The following is a 17,689-nucleotide window of genomic DNA, read 5'->3' on the forward strand; positions in this document are numbered from 1 at the left end:
ACTCGTGTCTTCAATTTTCTATTGCAGTTGTGTGATTTTGGGCTAGCAACATAAACTGGTGTATCTTGAATTGATGATGATTCTTTGCAAGTTAGTTATTCAATAATGTTCAGATCTTTAGTATATAGTGCTCATGTAACTATTTCTATTGCAGTTGTGTGATTTTGGGCCCCGCGATTTATGTATTACTGAAACTTGCTCATGTGACTATTTCTATTGCAGTTGTGTCATTTTGGGCTAGCAACATAAACTCGTACATTGTTTTGAAATAACTGGTGCATTTTATATTATTCGACAGCCCTCTATGTCTGGCAGCTATGTCTGGTGCTTATGTATGGCTGCACTGGCTCTGTAAGGCTATGACTGGCTGTGTCTGGCTGTACTCAGGCGTATGACCCTCAAAAGGTGAATTGCATATAACAAGTCTCGGAAGCTAAACGGGCTAGATAGAACTATGTGCCTGTGTCTGGCTGTATGGCTATGTCAGTTACTTATGTGCATCTTGTATGACTCAGGCGTATGACCCTCAAAAGGTGAATTGCATATAACAAGTCTCGGAAGCTAAATGGGCTAGATAGAACTATGTGCAGGGACTAGCTGCTTCCCTGCCTTGGGGATTTTTTTAGAACCTCACATGTTTTCTCATCCAGTAAATCGGCCAGTGCTGGTCATATGGGCCGCCAAACACCGCCCATGGTATGTAGTAGCTGGAGCAGAAATATTAGATTTCAGGGGTGTTCCAAGGTTAGAGGACTGCAGGCCTCTGCGAGCGTACAATTTGTTTCCATAATATTGCTATAAAATCATGTAATGGGACAGTATATCCTGTGCACATTCAATGCTCAACAAAAGATATATTAAATGACATTAACAGAGATAACGAAAAGCTTAGGACAGTATATCCTGTGCACATTCAATGCTCAACAAAAGATATATTAAATGACATTAACAGAGATAACGAAAAGCTTAGTGTTGTGTCTTTCCAATCCAAAATGCCATAGAGCAGGTAATATCATTTTGCTTATCGAATTTAATTTATATCAGTGTTCATGCATCCACATTTAGAAATATAAATATAGATGTTGTTTGTTAAGTTAGAGGCGATTTTAGTGAAACTATAATTAGCAATTTTTTATATCATGCATCTATGTTTGGAGATATAAATATAAATATGGTTTTCTGATAAATAACATTTTTCAGAAACATATTATATGTAAAAAAAAATAATGAATAGTAAGACAATGAGGGCATTTAATTATACAACAGTTTGCAAGCAACTTGAAGCTTTTCCAAACCAAAGGACTCTACTTGGGTTGTTGTGCCCAGAGATGAGCGATACAGTGGTATTTACCGAATGACGTTGTCATGGCCTCCATGTTTCCAGAGGCACGATCATCGTCTACGGCGGTTACGGGAGATAAAAGGAAGAGGGAAAAACTGCAAATTCCCAACACTAATACGAGCTTCGAAGCCATTGATATCGAGCACAAAGAAATATGAGATGGTGAAATTCCAGAAAGAAAGAAATGAAAGACCGATGAGATGAGATGGTGAAAAGCACAAGCCGAGTTGAGAGTATAAATAGAGGTATTGATACACGAGTCCCAGTCCTATAAAGTTGAATTACGTATAATATTGGAACACGAGTCGAAATCGACTGCCATCACTACTGACTAAGCAGAATCCGAAAGTCGTAGATGCCGGGATACACTAAATACATAAAAAATAGGTTTTTTAATCTAACCCTATAGTCACCAAATTATTTTCATGAACTAAATTTCAATAATACCCTAAAAAGATCATATTATTCCACTTATGTAAATGTTCACCTGGTTTTAAATATTAGAAAATCATATAAAACATACTTACCCAGATCCTTGTATAGGCACCACCACCGGAGGAAGACGTGCTGAGTTGTTTACCTGTATTAATAACATAAATAAATAAAAGTTAAAAGTTAAATAATAATGTATCTCAAAATTTCATTCTCAAACTATAAAAATATTGTGATATATATGCAAGATGAAGTATGAATAAAAGCATGCTCGCTAAAATTAGAATGAGTTTAGCCGCTCGGTAATTCGAAACTGTTATCAAACACCAAGAATTGACACGCAGAAGCACACCGACACATGCCCACAATGACACATGCAGAATTTAGTGTATTCGTATTTGCGGCATTGCCCAGCTTTCATCTCTTGACAACTGCGAAGCTTTCAAACGTAGGCTACCGTGTCTTAACATCTGCTACTTCCATGGATTTCGAAGAAAATTTCTGCAATTCTGCGATTGCGAATTATGTGCGAAGCTAGCCGCTCGGTAATTCGAAACTGTTACGTGCAGAATTTAGTGTATTCGTATTTGCGGCATTGCCCAGATTTCATCTCTTGAAAACTGCGAAGCTTTCAAACGTAGGCTATTGTGTCTTAACATCTGCTACTTCCATGGATTTCGAAGAAAATTTCTGCAATTCTGCGATTGCGAATTATGTGCGAAGCTAGGTTCAGGAAAATGTGTAGACTTTGTATCAATTTGTGTTTTCATTCTGTATTTCGACAAGTTCGGTTCTGTAAATAGTGATGGCATGCACTCTTTCTAGTTTGTACATTGTGGCAACTGCCTCTACCTGTTCGATTCCCAGAGCCAGCAGTAATGGAGCTTCCGTTCCCTCTGGCAACCGGCTGAAGTCTAAAGTGAGTTCCAGTGATTCTTTTAACCAGCGGCGTTCAAAAGCGGTTGTTGGTAAGGATGTGTGATATTTGTCCCTAGTTCGGCAGGGATTTGTGAAGTTTGTCCCTAATTTGGTAGGGATTTGTGAATTTGTCCCTAATTTGATAAGGATTTGTGAAGATTGCTTTGAATAGCAAGTTTGAGCAGTGAATTTTATAAATTCTATACCTGTGGAGTGTCCAGGCAGGCCGCAACGATTCACTTGAAGCAACTGGCACAGTACTTAGCAGGGGAGCCTGTGTCGCTTCCGCAAGAAGCATATACAACCAAGCCTCTCAGCGACAAGCAAGTGGAACTGGACGTAGCTAAAAAATCAAGGTCTCTGGGTGCTAAAAATGTTGTTGAGATTGCTGCCGATGTGACCAAAGAAGAAGACTGTAAGAGATTCATAGACGAGACTATAAATCTCTATGGTTGCTGTAAGATCCCTTTCTGAGCTTTAAAATGTTCTTGTAGTCCTCTGTGTATATTCTATGTTCGGTTGGTATAATAGAAATTCTTCAAATTATGCAATAATTGCGGAAACCTGTACAATTGTATTAAAATTGCATGTTTTATTATGAGTAATTGTACCAGTGAGAGTACAATTGTATTAAAATTGCATGTTTTATTATGAGTAATTGTACCAGTGAGAGTTAGAGAGGTATACTGAGTTTGGAAATGGGAAAATTTGGAATCAAAAGCGAGCTTTAGGACTTACCACATGCTATTCAGGCAGGCCGCAACGATTCACTTGAAGCAACTGGCACAGTACTTAGCAGGGGAGCCTGATTGCTGCCGATGTGACCAAAGAAGAAGACTGTAAGAGATTCATAGACTGTAAGATCCCTTTCTGAGCTTTAAAATGTTCTTGTAGTTCTCTGTGTATATTCTATGTTCTGTTGGTATAATAGAAATTCTTCAAATTAATGCAATATAATTGTGGAAACCTGTACAGTAGTATTAAAATTGCATGTTTTATTATGAGTAATTGTACCAGTCTTTATCATGAGATCAAATGAGCATTTGAGAGTTGTTCAGGCGTTCCCTCAGGTTCATTCGAGCATGCTTTCATTCGGTCCAGCTTCCAGCTCCAGCTATTAGTCTTTCTCCGCTCCTATCCTCCCACAGGCAAGCAGCTCGAGGAATTCATGCAGCAAGGGAAAGTGGGCGGGGAATGAAATGTACCTGTGCGACCAGCGCCTACACAATATCACAGCAAAGAGGCAAGAAAGACAGCATCTGTTCTGCATGCAGAGTGACACATTGCAACAGTGATATCAACCGGTTCAGCCTCCTGATAGCTCAAATGCAATAAGAACATAAAATGCCTCAGATTTAATGCTGGCATTAGTCCAGCATTAGTTCGAAGTTAAATTTACAAACAGGGACTAAAAATATGATATAACATAGCTTTCTGCCCTCTTGCCTCGGGAAGAGGCCAAATAAGATGGCGAAGCTGAGGTGCGAATGAAACTTAGCGTAGGTCGACATATCCCGGCACACAGCATTTCCAAACTTTAGGATAACAACCGAATAACACCTAAGAACTAATGTTATCTCCGTCCCTGCATCAAGTTAACCTTTGTCCGGCCGGAAGTGTGCACACTAGCGTTCTCCTCTAAGCTTCTAGTTAGCTCATCGAAAAGACTGACTCCCGGGTAAACTAAGGTCCTGTCAGATTGCATAGCACATGCTAAAAGCTGTGATGCCTGCCAGAGGTATGGACCAATGCAGTACAAGCCGGCTTCCGACTTAGACCCGATTATCAAGCCTTGGCCATTTCGAGCTTGGGCAATGGATATCATCGGACTATCCCAGATCGTCAAGTACACAGTCATGCGCCATACTCACAGTCTTTACTGCTAAAAGCTGTGATGCCTGCCAGAGGTATGGACCAATGCAGTACAAGCCGGCTTCCGACTTAGACCCGATTATCAAGCCTTGGCCATTTCGAGCTTGGGCAATGGATATCATCGGACTATCCCAGATCGTCAAGTACACAGTCATGCGCCATACTCACAGTCTTTACTAGGACCTCTGCTTAGTCTAGAAGCTCTAGTCATAGAATTCTCCTCTAAGCTTCTAGTTAGCTCATCGAAAAGACTGACTCCCGGGTAAACTAAGGTGCACTACAAGCCGGCTTCCGACTTACACCCGATTATCAAGCCTTGGCCATTTCGAGCTTGGGCAATGGATATCATTGGACTATCCCAGATCGTCAAGTACACAGTCATGCGCCATACTCACAGTCTTTACTAGGACCTCTGCTTAGTCTAGAAGCTCTAGTCATAGAATTCTCCTCTAAGCTTCTAGTTAGCTCATCGAAAAGACTGACTCCCGGGTAAACTAAGGTGCAGTACAAGCCGGCTTCCGACTTAGACCCGATTATCAAGCCTTGGCCATTTCGAGCTTGGGCAATGGATATCATCGGACTATCCCAGATCGTCAAGTACACAGTCATGCGCCATACTCACAGTCTTTACTAGGACCTCTGCTTAGTCTAGGAGCTCTAGTCATAGAATCACTTCTAGACATAGAACCTCTAGTCTTTGCATAGCAAGTCAATCACAGCCAGGAGTAGCCTTAAGGGCATAGCCAAGTAGGTCCTATTTGATGTGGCATCAATGATACACTGCCTCTCCTTTGTGAGCTTGATATGCTAGTTTCGTAATCATCGGCATCCCAGCAGAGACGATAAAAGCATAAAAATGAGAGTTTTAGCAGCCTGCCAGAGGTATGGACCAATGCAGCACAAGCCGGCTTCCGACTTGGACCCGATTATCAAGCCTTGGCCATTTCGAGCTTGGGCAATGGATATCATCGGACTATCCCAGATCGTCAAGTACACAGTCATGCGCCATACTCACAGTCTTTACTAGAACCTCTGCTTAGTCTAGAAGCTCTAGTCATAGAATCACTTCTAGACATAGAACCTCTAGTCTTTGCATAGCAAGTCAATCACAGCCAGGAGTAGCCTTAAGGGCATAGCCAAGTAGGTCCTATTTGATGTTTGTGAGCTTGATATGCTAGTTTCGTAATCATCGGCATCTCAGCAGAGACGATAAAAGCATAAAAATGAGAGTTTTAGCACCATGGCAGATCCAAATGCATAGCATCAAGTTAAAATAATCATTTCTTATGACAAATTGTAACATGTGAAGAGTACAAGACAAGCACGACATTATGCCTATGAAGCAGATTATGCCTATAAAGCAAATTGATACTTTTTTCAGACAGTTTTCATATATATAGAAAAAACGAAACTAGAATACTGGCATCAATGATACACTGATTCTTTAGATTCAAGGAGCGCTGTTATTTCTAATCAGGGCAGTCTGCAGTGCCTCTCCTTTTTCAGCTTGATATGCTTGTTTTGTAACCATCGGCATCCCAGCAAAGACGATAAAAGCATAAAAATGAGAGTTTCAGCACCATGGCAGATACAAATGCATAGCATCAAGTTAAAATAAGCATTTCTTATGACAGACTGTAACATGTGAAGAATACAAGACAAGCACGACATTATGCCTATGGAGCAGACTGAAACTGGAATACTGGTTAGATTCTTTAGATTCAAGGAACGTTGTTATTTGCAATCAGGGCAGTTTGCAGTGCTTCTCCTTTGTCAGCTTGATGTGCTAGTTTTGTAATCATCGGCATGCCAGCAGAGACGATAAAAGCATAAAAATGAGAGTTTCAGCACCATGGCAGATCCAAATGCATATTTGAAGCATCTGTCGTAGACCTGTAACAGACAAGGAAGCGGGGAATTAAGACAACGCGTAAAGTAATGCAAAAATAGGCGTGAGATTCAGAATTTTGACTATACAACTGAAACATACTCCATAATCATATGCTCTTCGTTCAAGATGTTATTGTTTTCTTGGTCTCTTTTTTCTTCGTGTTTCTACTTTTACGATGTCGATAATCAGAAGAGTCATGAGAACAAGTGCTAAGAGAAACAATGCCGCTAGTTGAGTAAGTTGGCTTATGCTAATGGATTCCATGTAATGTGAAGCAGAGAGATGTATGTCAATATCTAGGTGGAGAAGGTGGTTTTCTTTTGTAAGCGAGAAATTAGGCATTGCTTTTGCCAATTTATAAAAGAGTTCAATGTGTTTGCAAACTGGTTTTAAGTGTGAATGGAACTGGGTTTTTGAGAATATTTTACTGTACAACCAAATAAGGAAAGCCATGCAAGATCACAAGACTTGAATGCGGGGTAAACTGCTGACACGTGCAGAAGTAAGTACGTATACGGATTGATTTGGAATGGATCTGAAATACTTGAAGATCAGATTGGAGGAGGCCAGTATTAAATGATCGCTATAAAACGGAGAACTTACGTTAAGTGAGCAATCGATTGGCATATGAAATGATGTATTTGACGGCAAAAGTAAATGGGAGATTAGGTGATGTATCTGACATCAGGGGCAGATCTCAAATGAAATCTTAGGGTTAGATTGCGGCCAAGATATTCTAATAAACAATTTGCAATTAAGCGATCTATCTGACATCGGAAGCAGATGGCATATGAGATGATGTATGTGACGGCAATAAATGGGAAATTAGGTGATGTATCTGACATCAGGGGCAGATTTCAAATGGAATCTTAGTGTTAGATTGTAGGTCACTATTTTCTTGGTCTTCCAACTACTTCAGAAAGGAGCATCCATCAATCCACTGACCACCTATTCACCTTGATTAATCAATGGATCTGCTTTGGTCTTTGACCAATATGTCCTTACCCTACTACATGCCAATCTTGATTTGCGGAATTGTTTAAAGTCTAAATAAGTCTTGTTCTAGGCAACTCATATTTGGGTTAAGTTATTATATTCAACAAACAAAGATCTTTGACAAGTATCGTACGGCTTGACTAATAGTAAATGGTTAAGCATGTACTAAGGTCCATAAGTTGAAAACCTTTGATCCCTTAAAAACATTATAACCCTGATTCAGACTTTCCTTTTCAGTTAAGCTGTTTGCAGTATTGTACCGCGAATTCTTGTAGGGTTGGTGAATTCTTGTTCTCTTAGACACAAGAAGAGGGAAATTGCATTTTCTGAGGTGTGGGTACTGTCGCAATAAACACTACTCTGTTAACTTTCATGATATTTGAACTTGAACATATTTAGTGCAGGTGTTAGCAGAAATTATTGGGACATTTTTCCTGATATTTTCAGGATGTGGATCAGTCGTTATTGATCAGAAAAGCGATCATTCCATCACTCATCTGGGTGTATCGCTTGTTTGGGGAATGGCAGTAATGATCATAATTTATGCCATAGGTCATATTTCTGGAGCTCATCTCAACCCTGCAGTGACTCTGGCCTCTGCACTTCTGCGAAGATTTCCTTGGGCTCAAGTATGTATAGAATTGTTTTAGGCAAATTAATATATGGACGGAGATTGCTAAACTTATGTTGATTGTAAATTCTGGAATATTTGAGAATTTGTTGATTATAGATGGGGGAATATTTGAGAATTTGAGAGATAAAGGGAGATTAATTAATCAACTCTTTTTTTAATGGTCAGATTAAGATGCTCAGAATATGTTGATTTCAGATTCTTTGAATCTTGACATATTCTTGGAATCTGCAATGGACAGAAGTTTAACACTCCGGGATCGTTATGTTGATTACAGATTCCAGAAATATAAAAAATGAAAAAAAAAGTTTGAAATATGGTTTTGTATGGGATTAAAATCACAGGTTCCAGCCTACATAGGAGCTCAAGTTATTGCAGCAATATCTGCTGGATTTGTCCTCCGTTTGATGTTTGGAGAAGTGGCACACATAGCAGCGACAGTACCTACTGGCTCAGACATGCAGTCCTTCGTGTTAGAAATACTTATCACGTTTTTCCTAATGTTTGTGGTTTCTGTTGTCTCTACTGATACCAAAGCGGTATCTATTTCTGACTACCCTCGATTTTTCTTGAACTATTTGTATTCATTTAATAAGGATGAGATATGCCTGCACATGCCATTAAATTTCTTATTACAGTAACCGCGAGTTTCCAATGGAACAGATAGGAGAATCGGCAGGACTGGCAGTTGGAACAACGATTGCAATGAATGTAATCATAGCTGGGTATGATCAAAGCAAGGTTTTAAAGTTTCTATGCAAAAGAGGTCTTCCAACTACTTCAGAAAGGAGCATCCATCAATCCACTGACCACCTATTCACCTTGATTAATCAATGGATCTGCTTTGGTCTTTGACCAATATGTCCTTACCCTACTACATGCCAATCTTGATTTCCGGAATGTCTTATGTCATTATTTATATGCTGCAGTATACTAGAATGAGAAAGATTTGAGAACAAATGCAAAGACTTCCTGTTTAAAGTCTAAATAAGTCTTGTTCTAGGCAACTCATATTTGGGTTAATTTATTATATTCAACAAACAAAGATCTTTGAAAAGTATCGTACTGCTTGACTAATAGTAAATGGTTAAGCATGTACTAAGGTCCATAAGTTGAAAACCTTTGATCCCTTAAAAACATTATGTGCTTCATAGAGTGCAGGCGTTATCAGCATATTAACCCTCCGGTGATACCTTGTAAAAGCCCTCACAGGTTCGGGCCTCTGTAGCTGACGTGAGGCAGAACAGTGATGAAAAGGAAGGGAATTGTGGCTCCTATGTCAGCAGATCCTGAGCAAAGAAGGAGCTAAAGGATAGTTCCAGATCTATAGTAATTTCTGTAGCAACTTTGGTTACAAACTTCTGGTTAGGGCTTCTGGATTGATTTCAGTTCTGTAGAATTCATTTTATGATTAAAATCTGCCCTGAAGTTAACTCTGAACAAGCTTACACTCTTGAATTTTGGTTAATCTATACATACATTGTTCTGTCAAGCTCAGGTTTTGAAGATTGGATTGTATGAATTGTTGTATATTGAATTGGATTATTCATTCTGCTCACTACAGTGTTACAATTATTGACACAGTGTACCAGAAAATACATAGAGCAAAGGAACTACAACAATATGTGAGCTGTTTGTATCAAGAAGACAAGAATTAATTGGCCAATGCTTTCATGGCATACCTTTATGTTCAGTACTGCTGCCCATGATAGGCATTAACCAGTGTTTGGATTGGGTCAAAACTGTGTAATGAGCGGGTTGATCAACAGACCCGCTTGACCAACATAGTCCCTCTCATGTGTGTTGAGTAGATGTAATAAATAGGCGTTGAATACGAATAAGAGAGGGGTGTAACCATTAGTACTTGATACTGTACTTCAATGATTGAACTAAAGGATACATAAGAGGTATATGACAGAAAATGCAGCTGGTATTAAGTACCCAACCTTGAACCTTAAGGTCAAAACTCTTTGCTAATCTAATTGAAATTCATAGCCTTCATTCAGGCCTCTCCAAAATATTTGATAGAAAGCAGTCAGCATAGTCATTCAGATCAAACAGTAGTAAAAAAAATGTTTCAAGTGGATATTAAGTCAATTCAACTGATACAAGAGTCCAAAATATTAGTAGCCTGCTTCATTTTCATTGAGTTGCCAATAGTTACAACAACATTTTCCAGTTGCAGGATCAGATCAATCTCTATTTTTACCTAGAACAAAATGAACTATAGAGAGATGACTGATCGCTGATCAATGCATTGACATCTAATGAGTCCAAAGAGCAAGGAGATCTGCCTCCTAGATAGGAGGTCCACTTGAGAGTTCTGTTCCTTGAAGATGTGGCAGAAAGAAATCGAATTGAATCATTCTTCATAGCTTGGATTTGCAAGAGCCAGTGGGATAGTGAGGGGACAGTTTCTGGAGTTGGTGCTGTTGGCGCTGTGACTATGTCTGATGAAGTCTGGTAAGCAGGGACTAATTTGAAAACGTAGTATCCTGTGCCTTTCGTGATGCGATAGCCATGAGTCTCAAACATCCTGCTCTTATTAGATAGACCTTGCCGAAGAATGCAAAGCATGGACTCAAACTGGTTCCTATTCATCGAGTCCCCCACTAGCATGACTCGCTTGTCTCTCAGTCTCTCCAAGAAGCTTGTTGCATTGAATCTGGAACATCAATGGGCGGTAGATTAAATATGCTGCTGTTATAGAAGACAGTAAGGCAAAACATATGCCACAACTGTCTGAGACATTGTTACCATACAATTGAGTCGTACTCGCCGAGGCATGTGACTCATGGATACTCGACAGTATTGTGAAATGGATCTTCAACAAATTGATTTAGAGTTGGTAAGGCTTAGCGCCTAAATGTTATGTGTCCTATAGGCTTTCTTGAACATTATACAAAACATCCTTCTGTATATGAAAGTGTTTCCACCGCTCATTTTATATCAAACTTCTGGATTGACTAAGCAAACAGGACTAGATACTAAAGACAAGACGAAGAGACGATTAGGTTATTGTTAGCCATTTTGATACCATATCATGTAAAAAAATCAAACATATTTCAAGTCACGGCCTGTTTAGGCATCCTAGTCATAAATCAGCCGTCTCTACACTACGATGATGAGGATATAGTATAAGAAAGCAAAAATTTTGCTGTGCACCACAAAATCTTAGACGGCATACCAGTTTCAGTCTAGGTGAATATAATACCCGTCAACACTGAATGTGGAACCATAATAGCAATCTAAGCTTACTGATATGACAATGATTAACAGGTGAAGCTTACAAGCTCTTCAAATTAGCCATATGAAATATCTGCTATATAGTCCCACTTCAACATATAAATACCAAAACTTGTCCTGAGGCTGACAGATGTGGAAAGTTTTTGATCTTTCAACAGTGGTCGTGAGCTGAATAGCAATCTGCTTCAGGGAAACATAACATGTAATCTCTTTTGAGACATTGCTGTCATTTACTGCAAATGTCAAACGCTGACTTTTGATAATGTAGCAGGCATAACACGTACCCTCCTTATAGCATTGGTGTCATGCGATTTTCACTTAAGAAACAAGCGTGACCAACCACTAAACTACACCATCTTCAGCTGCAAACAGCAATGTGGTGCCCAGCATTTTCCCTTCATTTGCTCTCTCTCCTTGATCCTTACTTGGGGAACCAAAATCTACAAACTTGTTCTAAATGCACGTTTTTCTCAGCAGTTCACTATCTGTGCTTCCACTTCTCTTCCATGACCAAGGAAGCAAAGACCAACTCATTCCATGCATCTGGGACCCCTGGAAGACACCAATGGCTGCAATCCTGATATCTCCGTGATTTCTTTTGGTCTAATTCTGTAAAATGCTTGCCATAAACAGAAGGGTGCCCATCCTTACGGAAATTTGTCAATCTTGTAACATTTAAAATAGTAACAGGAGTATGCATTTGCTGGACCAGAGTTCCATTCACCTCCCCCTGTATTTAAGATAGCCGTCTTACAATATCTTTTCTGAAGTTTATTCATTTATTTAGGCAACAATATAAGGAACGTAATGGAAAACACAAAGCAAGATTGGAATCTAGCACTCACCTGAAATGGGCGGCTGAGTAGCCACGATAGAAAACACGGGTTCTTGCAGGATTCACATTTTCATCAATGCATTTCCCCCATGTTGTCATTGCCCGCCTGAAAGCTGTGAGCACATCTAATTTTTCATGCACTTCATCTCCTTCTTGAAAGTAGTCTTTCCTGTTATAGTTTAATCCCATTCCAAAAATTTACCACCAAATGAAACCTTGAATTAAAAGTTTGACCTAAGATTCTGATATATAATCCAGGTTTTAATGAATGAAAATTTCTTTGCAACGAAAAAAATGTTACAGAGCAATATTCATTAAAGTGCCTCACCCCTTTGATGTCTTTCCATGTGCCCACCAATGCCCTGTGTTGAAAATCAGAATGTCCGCTCTCTTCCACCTTGGTGCCAGTGCTGGTCATATGGGCCGCCAAACACCGCCCGTTCCAAGGTTAGAGGACTGCAGGCCTCTGCGGGAGCAAAGGAGCTAATTTTAGAGCCCGGTCGCATGGAATCAAAGAATTTGTACGATATACTTGTCCTGAAGGGAAGATCGAGAGCACAATGCGTATGTGACCCTCCCGGATCCACAAGACCGTTCACAATATGACTACCAGATTTCGGGTCAAGTGCGGGGCTTCGCTGAGCAGAGATGGGGTAAAACGACCGGTGAACGAGCTCCCACATATAGATATCGTGGTCATGTGGGGCGAAGCTGGGAAACAGACCAAATCTGTAAAGAACTGTAAAAAAAAATATGCCAACAATCTTTAAAATTAACGCTCCAACTAGCACTAAGCTTATGTAAGATTTGAATTCCTTTTATTAGTTTCTATGTATATAAGTTATTACTTAGCATATCTATATTTGTTTTAATTTCTATTAATTATTGCCAAAAATCCTTAAAATTAACGCTCCAACTAGCACTAAGCTTATGTAACATTTGAATTCCTTTTATTAGTTTCTATGTATATAAGTTATTACTTCGCATAGCTATATTTGTTTTAATTTCTATTAATAGGATACTCAACTTTTCAAAATGTATCCTCTTAATAAAAATAAGACGATGCCTGTCGTCATAGCATTCTTCCAGTATACAAGAGTCGGTTATCGGGGACTAGTCTTATAATTTAAGATAAAAATGATTGGCTTTGCAGTATACAAGAGTCCAGTTGTCAATAATTTTAATATGAAAAATTTATAATCTAAGATAAAAATAACTCGATGGTTCAGCATACAATAAGATCTTAAGAATAACCCAATATACATGAAAGTGTCCTGTGGTCAATTCTTTTAACAAGAAAAGATTGTAACTTGAAATGAATAACCCAATATACATGAAAGTGTCCTGTTGTCAATTCTTTTAACAAGAAAAAATTGTAACTTGAAATAGCTCGATTACAATTTGAAATAAAAATAACTCGATGCTTCTAGGTGACCTGAAGATCTGTCCATCTTCTTGTCCAAGTGTCACTCGATATACACGAATCTATACGAGAATAAGTCGATGTTTCCTATATACAAGATCTGTCCATGTTCGTTATATTCAATAAAATAAGTCCGTGCCCTCCTGAGGCAATGCGAGAACTGTAAACCTCGGGAAATGCGACGACTCTAAAAGTATTAGAGTACGAAGGGTTCGCTCCAACACACAAGTATTACCTTTTGCATGGATTTTACGTGTCAGTAGCAGGGCGCATTTCCAACTAGGCCAGAGTAACCGCAATTACGTGTTATTGCGTTCGAATAGCTCAGTTGAGAGGGAATCGCTCTGGAATTACAGTGACCGCCATTACTGGTAAGCTGGAATTTCACCAACTGCATTTCTTGCCTTCAAACCCTGATAATATTTGCAAGCGGTTCTCAGCCTAAAAGGCGCACAGTTTTAGGCGATGTCACAAATCTTCATGCTGCTGCTACCGATTGCTTGTCAACAGCGAAAGACCAGGTTTGGTTCCGAAATGCGATCCTCCTAATCCTATTCCAGGCAAAATTACTTTTGCAGAGATTTTTATGCATGATTTTAATTTATTTTTATAATTTGTTTAGTCCTCAAAGGCAAAGCAGGAGGGAAGCTCCAATTCACAAAGCTGTTCGAAGCACACAGACATAGACAAAGACCACACAGATCCTCAAATGTGTACTACTTATGTCGAAGATATTTACGAGTATTTACGAAATGCAGAGGTGTGGATTGCATGCATTTCACCTGTAGCTTTAAAACACATATTAATACAGATAAACCCTTGCATTGTGATGCATCTTTTACACAGACCATCGTACTTACATTATGCCCACATCATATAATATCAGTTGACCAGATGGATCTAATTGAGAAAAGAAAAGGGGCATTTGTCGACTGACAGTTTTATGGATACTTCTTTCAGTTGAAGAATAGGCCTTCGGCAAATTTCATGGAGACTGTACAGAATGATATCACCCCAAATATGCGAGGAATTGCAATGGAGTTCGTTGAAGCAACCATTGACGTCACTTTTGAGGATGCGGAAGTAGCTGATGGAGCCGCATTCAATGCTAATGGAGCTGTAAAATTCAGTAAGTACCAGTAACCCCAAAAAAATTAAGATGTTGTCTTTACGGTTTTGAAATTTTGATTTACAGTTTTGAAATTTTGATGCTTTTAACAATTATGTAAACTTATAAATGGAAATTGATCATTCTGCAGAAAATTAGAATTCAAAATGTTGTGACCTGCGTCTTGGAGATAATCGTTCGCGCCTCATACCCTTTTGAAGATGGGGTCGCTTTGCGATTCAGGTTACCAAGCAGGTCCAGGCATGGCGGAAGAGGGCAGCCATCAACTTCCAGCATCTAGCATCTGGGAAGGTTTATGGGCATAATACTAGTATGCATCTGGGAAGCGGTCTATGGGTGTAATACTAGTACTTATAGCTGTAGCTCTGCTGTACCAGTCAATATGTAGGCAGCGCAAAAGCTGGCAGCTGTGCCGCCGCAAATGCTGGCAGCTGTGGCAGCACATGGCAAGTAGTTCAATGCACAAGGCAAGTAACGTACCTGCACAACACCTGTTAAGACCAAACTGGAGCATACCCTGCAACCTTAGCATATACCTGTTTGCAGATAATACGAATTAATGCTAGCATTAACACGAGACCGTTGACGGTCAGGCATAATGAACTGGGCCTAAATAGCAACTTAACCTATGTTCGGGCCTCTTCCGCCTCGGGAAGAGGCCAAATAAGATGGGAAAGCTTCAGCGGGGAATCAGACTTTGGTTATTTGGGGAGAACACCGCACAGCGCATTTCCGGACTTTATACTAAGCGCCGTATAACAGACTAAAAAAACTGTAAATTGTCTAAATTTATTGTAATGTGAAAAAATCAAAGTCACAATGAAATTCACTAGTTATAAACAATCGCATTAACTTGAAATAAAATAGGTTACCAAAATTTGTATTAAATTTCATCCATAAAATATGAATGATTCCATATCTATGCTCTTGAACCCTTATTTCCATGAGTTTATATATATATATAGATGCGTGGGGTGTATTATTTAATATTTTTTTTTTTTTTTTTTTTTCTTAATTTTGGTGTTGTTGTTGTTAAAATATTTTTTATTATTATGTTTTTATTAAATGTTATTTGTTAATTTTATATTAAGTAATTAAAGAATTATATATCTCCTTTATAAAAGATCTTTAGAGATAATAAGAAAAGTTTGAACTTGAATGAATTTGATCTTTCTCGATTAGAGATGAATCTAAGTCTTTCCATCATTACATCAAAAAAATAATTGGATCAATATAATATACATCATAAATTCTAAAAAAAATGTTAAAAATTATTTTTATTAAAAAGATTAACAATGATATAGTAAAAAATGTTAAGTGATAAAGAAGATGAATAATAATAAAGATAGTGGAAGATAATCAACAACATATACATTACATAATGCTTGATTGCAATATGTGTTATTTAACTTTTCTCCTCACAACACATTTCTATTTTTTTAAAGCAATTATACATATATGAAAATTGAAATGAAATAAAATCTAAATCTTGATTTTAATAATTATAAATATTGTAAGAACTCTCACTTCATATTTCTTATAACATTGATCCCTACTTCAATTTAATTTATTTATAACCTATAAATTTTAACATGTTATTTAAAAAACAGCTTCATCCACCTCTATAACAATAGGATCAATGTAAAACTTGATTTGTTTCTCATTCCATTAAACATATCAGGTATCATAAGTAATTTTGCTACTCAACATAGTATAATCTATCTGGAAAAATATGCTAGAAATATAGACAATTTTTTACATAGTTGTAATATTATTTTTATCATATTTATTGATCCATAAACTATCGTGGATATTTCACTGGATAGTTCGTCACAACAGATCTAATCTCTGACAAAATTATATTTAAAATTTGAAATTCTACAGTATTGCAGTTTTATTAATTTTTTGGATCTATAGATTTACTGTTAATCGTGCATGAATGTGAATTAAAATTATTCAGAAAATAGAGAACAACAAAATAAAAGTTCACGCACACATTTAACACAATATATGCTCTCGGAAACCCTTTCGGGAAGCTAAGGTGAAGTCGCTCCGCTCTCTTTCTCTGGATGGAAATATGGTTGCGTGTTAAAAGAAGTATGGCCTATTTCTTGTGGGTTACTACAGTGCACCAATCCTCTCTGTGTTCTCTACCTCCTATCTCTCTTGCCTATTTTTCTGAGTCATGGAACAAATGCGGTCAAAAGAATGGAATCCATTTTCCTCCTAGTGGCTCAATTATAAACCAGCTTGATAGCTTACTAGTGGTTAGGTTTGAGAACCTCAACTCTTAACCAGAGTTACAAAATAGACTCTTCTAGAGTCTTCTACATCATAATCACGTGGCTAGTCCATTTTCCATGAATAATGGGGGTTGATGTGGCATCCTCTAGAATTATGGTGGTGAAAACAGGAAGACAACTTTTGAGTGGCATAACTTTTGCATATAGACTCTGATTGACATGATTCTTGCGCCATTGGAAAGGTATATATGTGTATAATAAGATTAAAAAAGGTGTGACACTAAATAGACAAAGTGTTATCCCCAAAAAACATCATTTTATGCCTCAAAATGCTCCTAGAAGGTTTCAAATATGTTTTTCTAAATTGAGTCATACCAGTGAAAACGATCTCGTGTGGTGATTCCTCCGCTTTTTCCACTATCGAAATAGATGAAAAATAATATAATGATCCAATTCAAATCAATTACAATAACTTTTACCATCAATTATTTTTTGTGCAAAAAGCATTTACTAAACAATGATACATATTACACTTGTTATTATTTTATTTTTATATCATAAAATTTTGTTGAGTCCATATGATACAATTATCAGAATACATATAATAATTTATTGCTTTTAAAAAAATGGCATTTAATGGTATCAAAATTAATATTTTTTAATTATAAAATAAAATATGTTCATGTACTGAGGTGCATTCTTGAAGCTTGCCTTTTTACCAAAAAGACCGT

General features: G+C 37.9%; 1 protein-coding gene across 1 annotated transcript; it reads left to right on the forward strand.

Annotated features, from left to right (window-relative positions):
• Window positions 1-5,420: 5,420 nt before the first annotated feature.
• LOC149223493 (aquaporin NIP1-1-like) lies at window positions 5,421-9,004 on the forward strand. Its single transcript, XM_089387925.1, has 5 exons — window positions 5,421-5,580; window positions 7,727-7,788; window positions 7,856-8,080; window positions 8,427-8,621; window positions 8,746-9,004. The coding sequence occupies exons 1-5, from the start codon at window positions 5,421-5,423 to the stop codon at window positions 8,935-8,937; spliced, it is 834 nt and encodes a 277-aa protein (XP_089244051.1). The 3' UTR covers window positions 8,938-9,004.
• Window positions 9,005-17,689: the final 8,685 nt, after the last annotated feature.

Source organism: Pinus tabuliformis, chromosome Q, assembly GCF_031772625.1.
Source record: "Pinus tabuliformis cultivar Carrire ecotype Pingquan chromosome Q, CPIR1, whole genome shotgun sequence".
In the NCBI taxonomy this organism is placed as follows: Eukaryota; Viridiplantae; Streptophyta; class Pinopsida; order Pinales; family Pinaceae; genus Pinus; species Pinus tabuliformis.

Bases quoted from the DNA above. Each gene is read 5' to 3' on its own strand.
- LOC149223493 (XM_089387925.1), top strand. From the start codon at position 5,421: ATGAGAGTTTTAGCAGCCTGCCAGAGGTATGGACCAATGCAGCACAAG. The intron at 7,789-7,855 runs GTACTGTCGCAA...TATTTAGTGCAG, and splicing joins TTGCATTTTCTGAGGTGTGG to GTGTTAGCAGAAATTATTGG. The intron at 8,622-8,745 runs GTATCTATTTCT...CCAATGGAACAG, and splicing joins TCTCTACTGATACCAAAGCG to ATAGGAGAATCGGCAGGACT.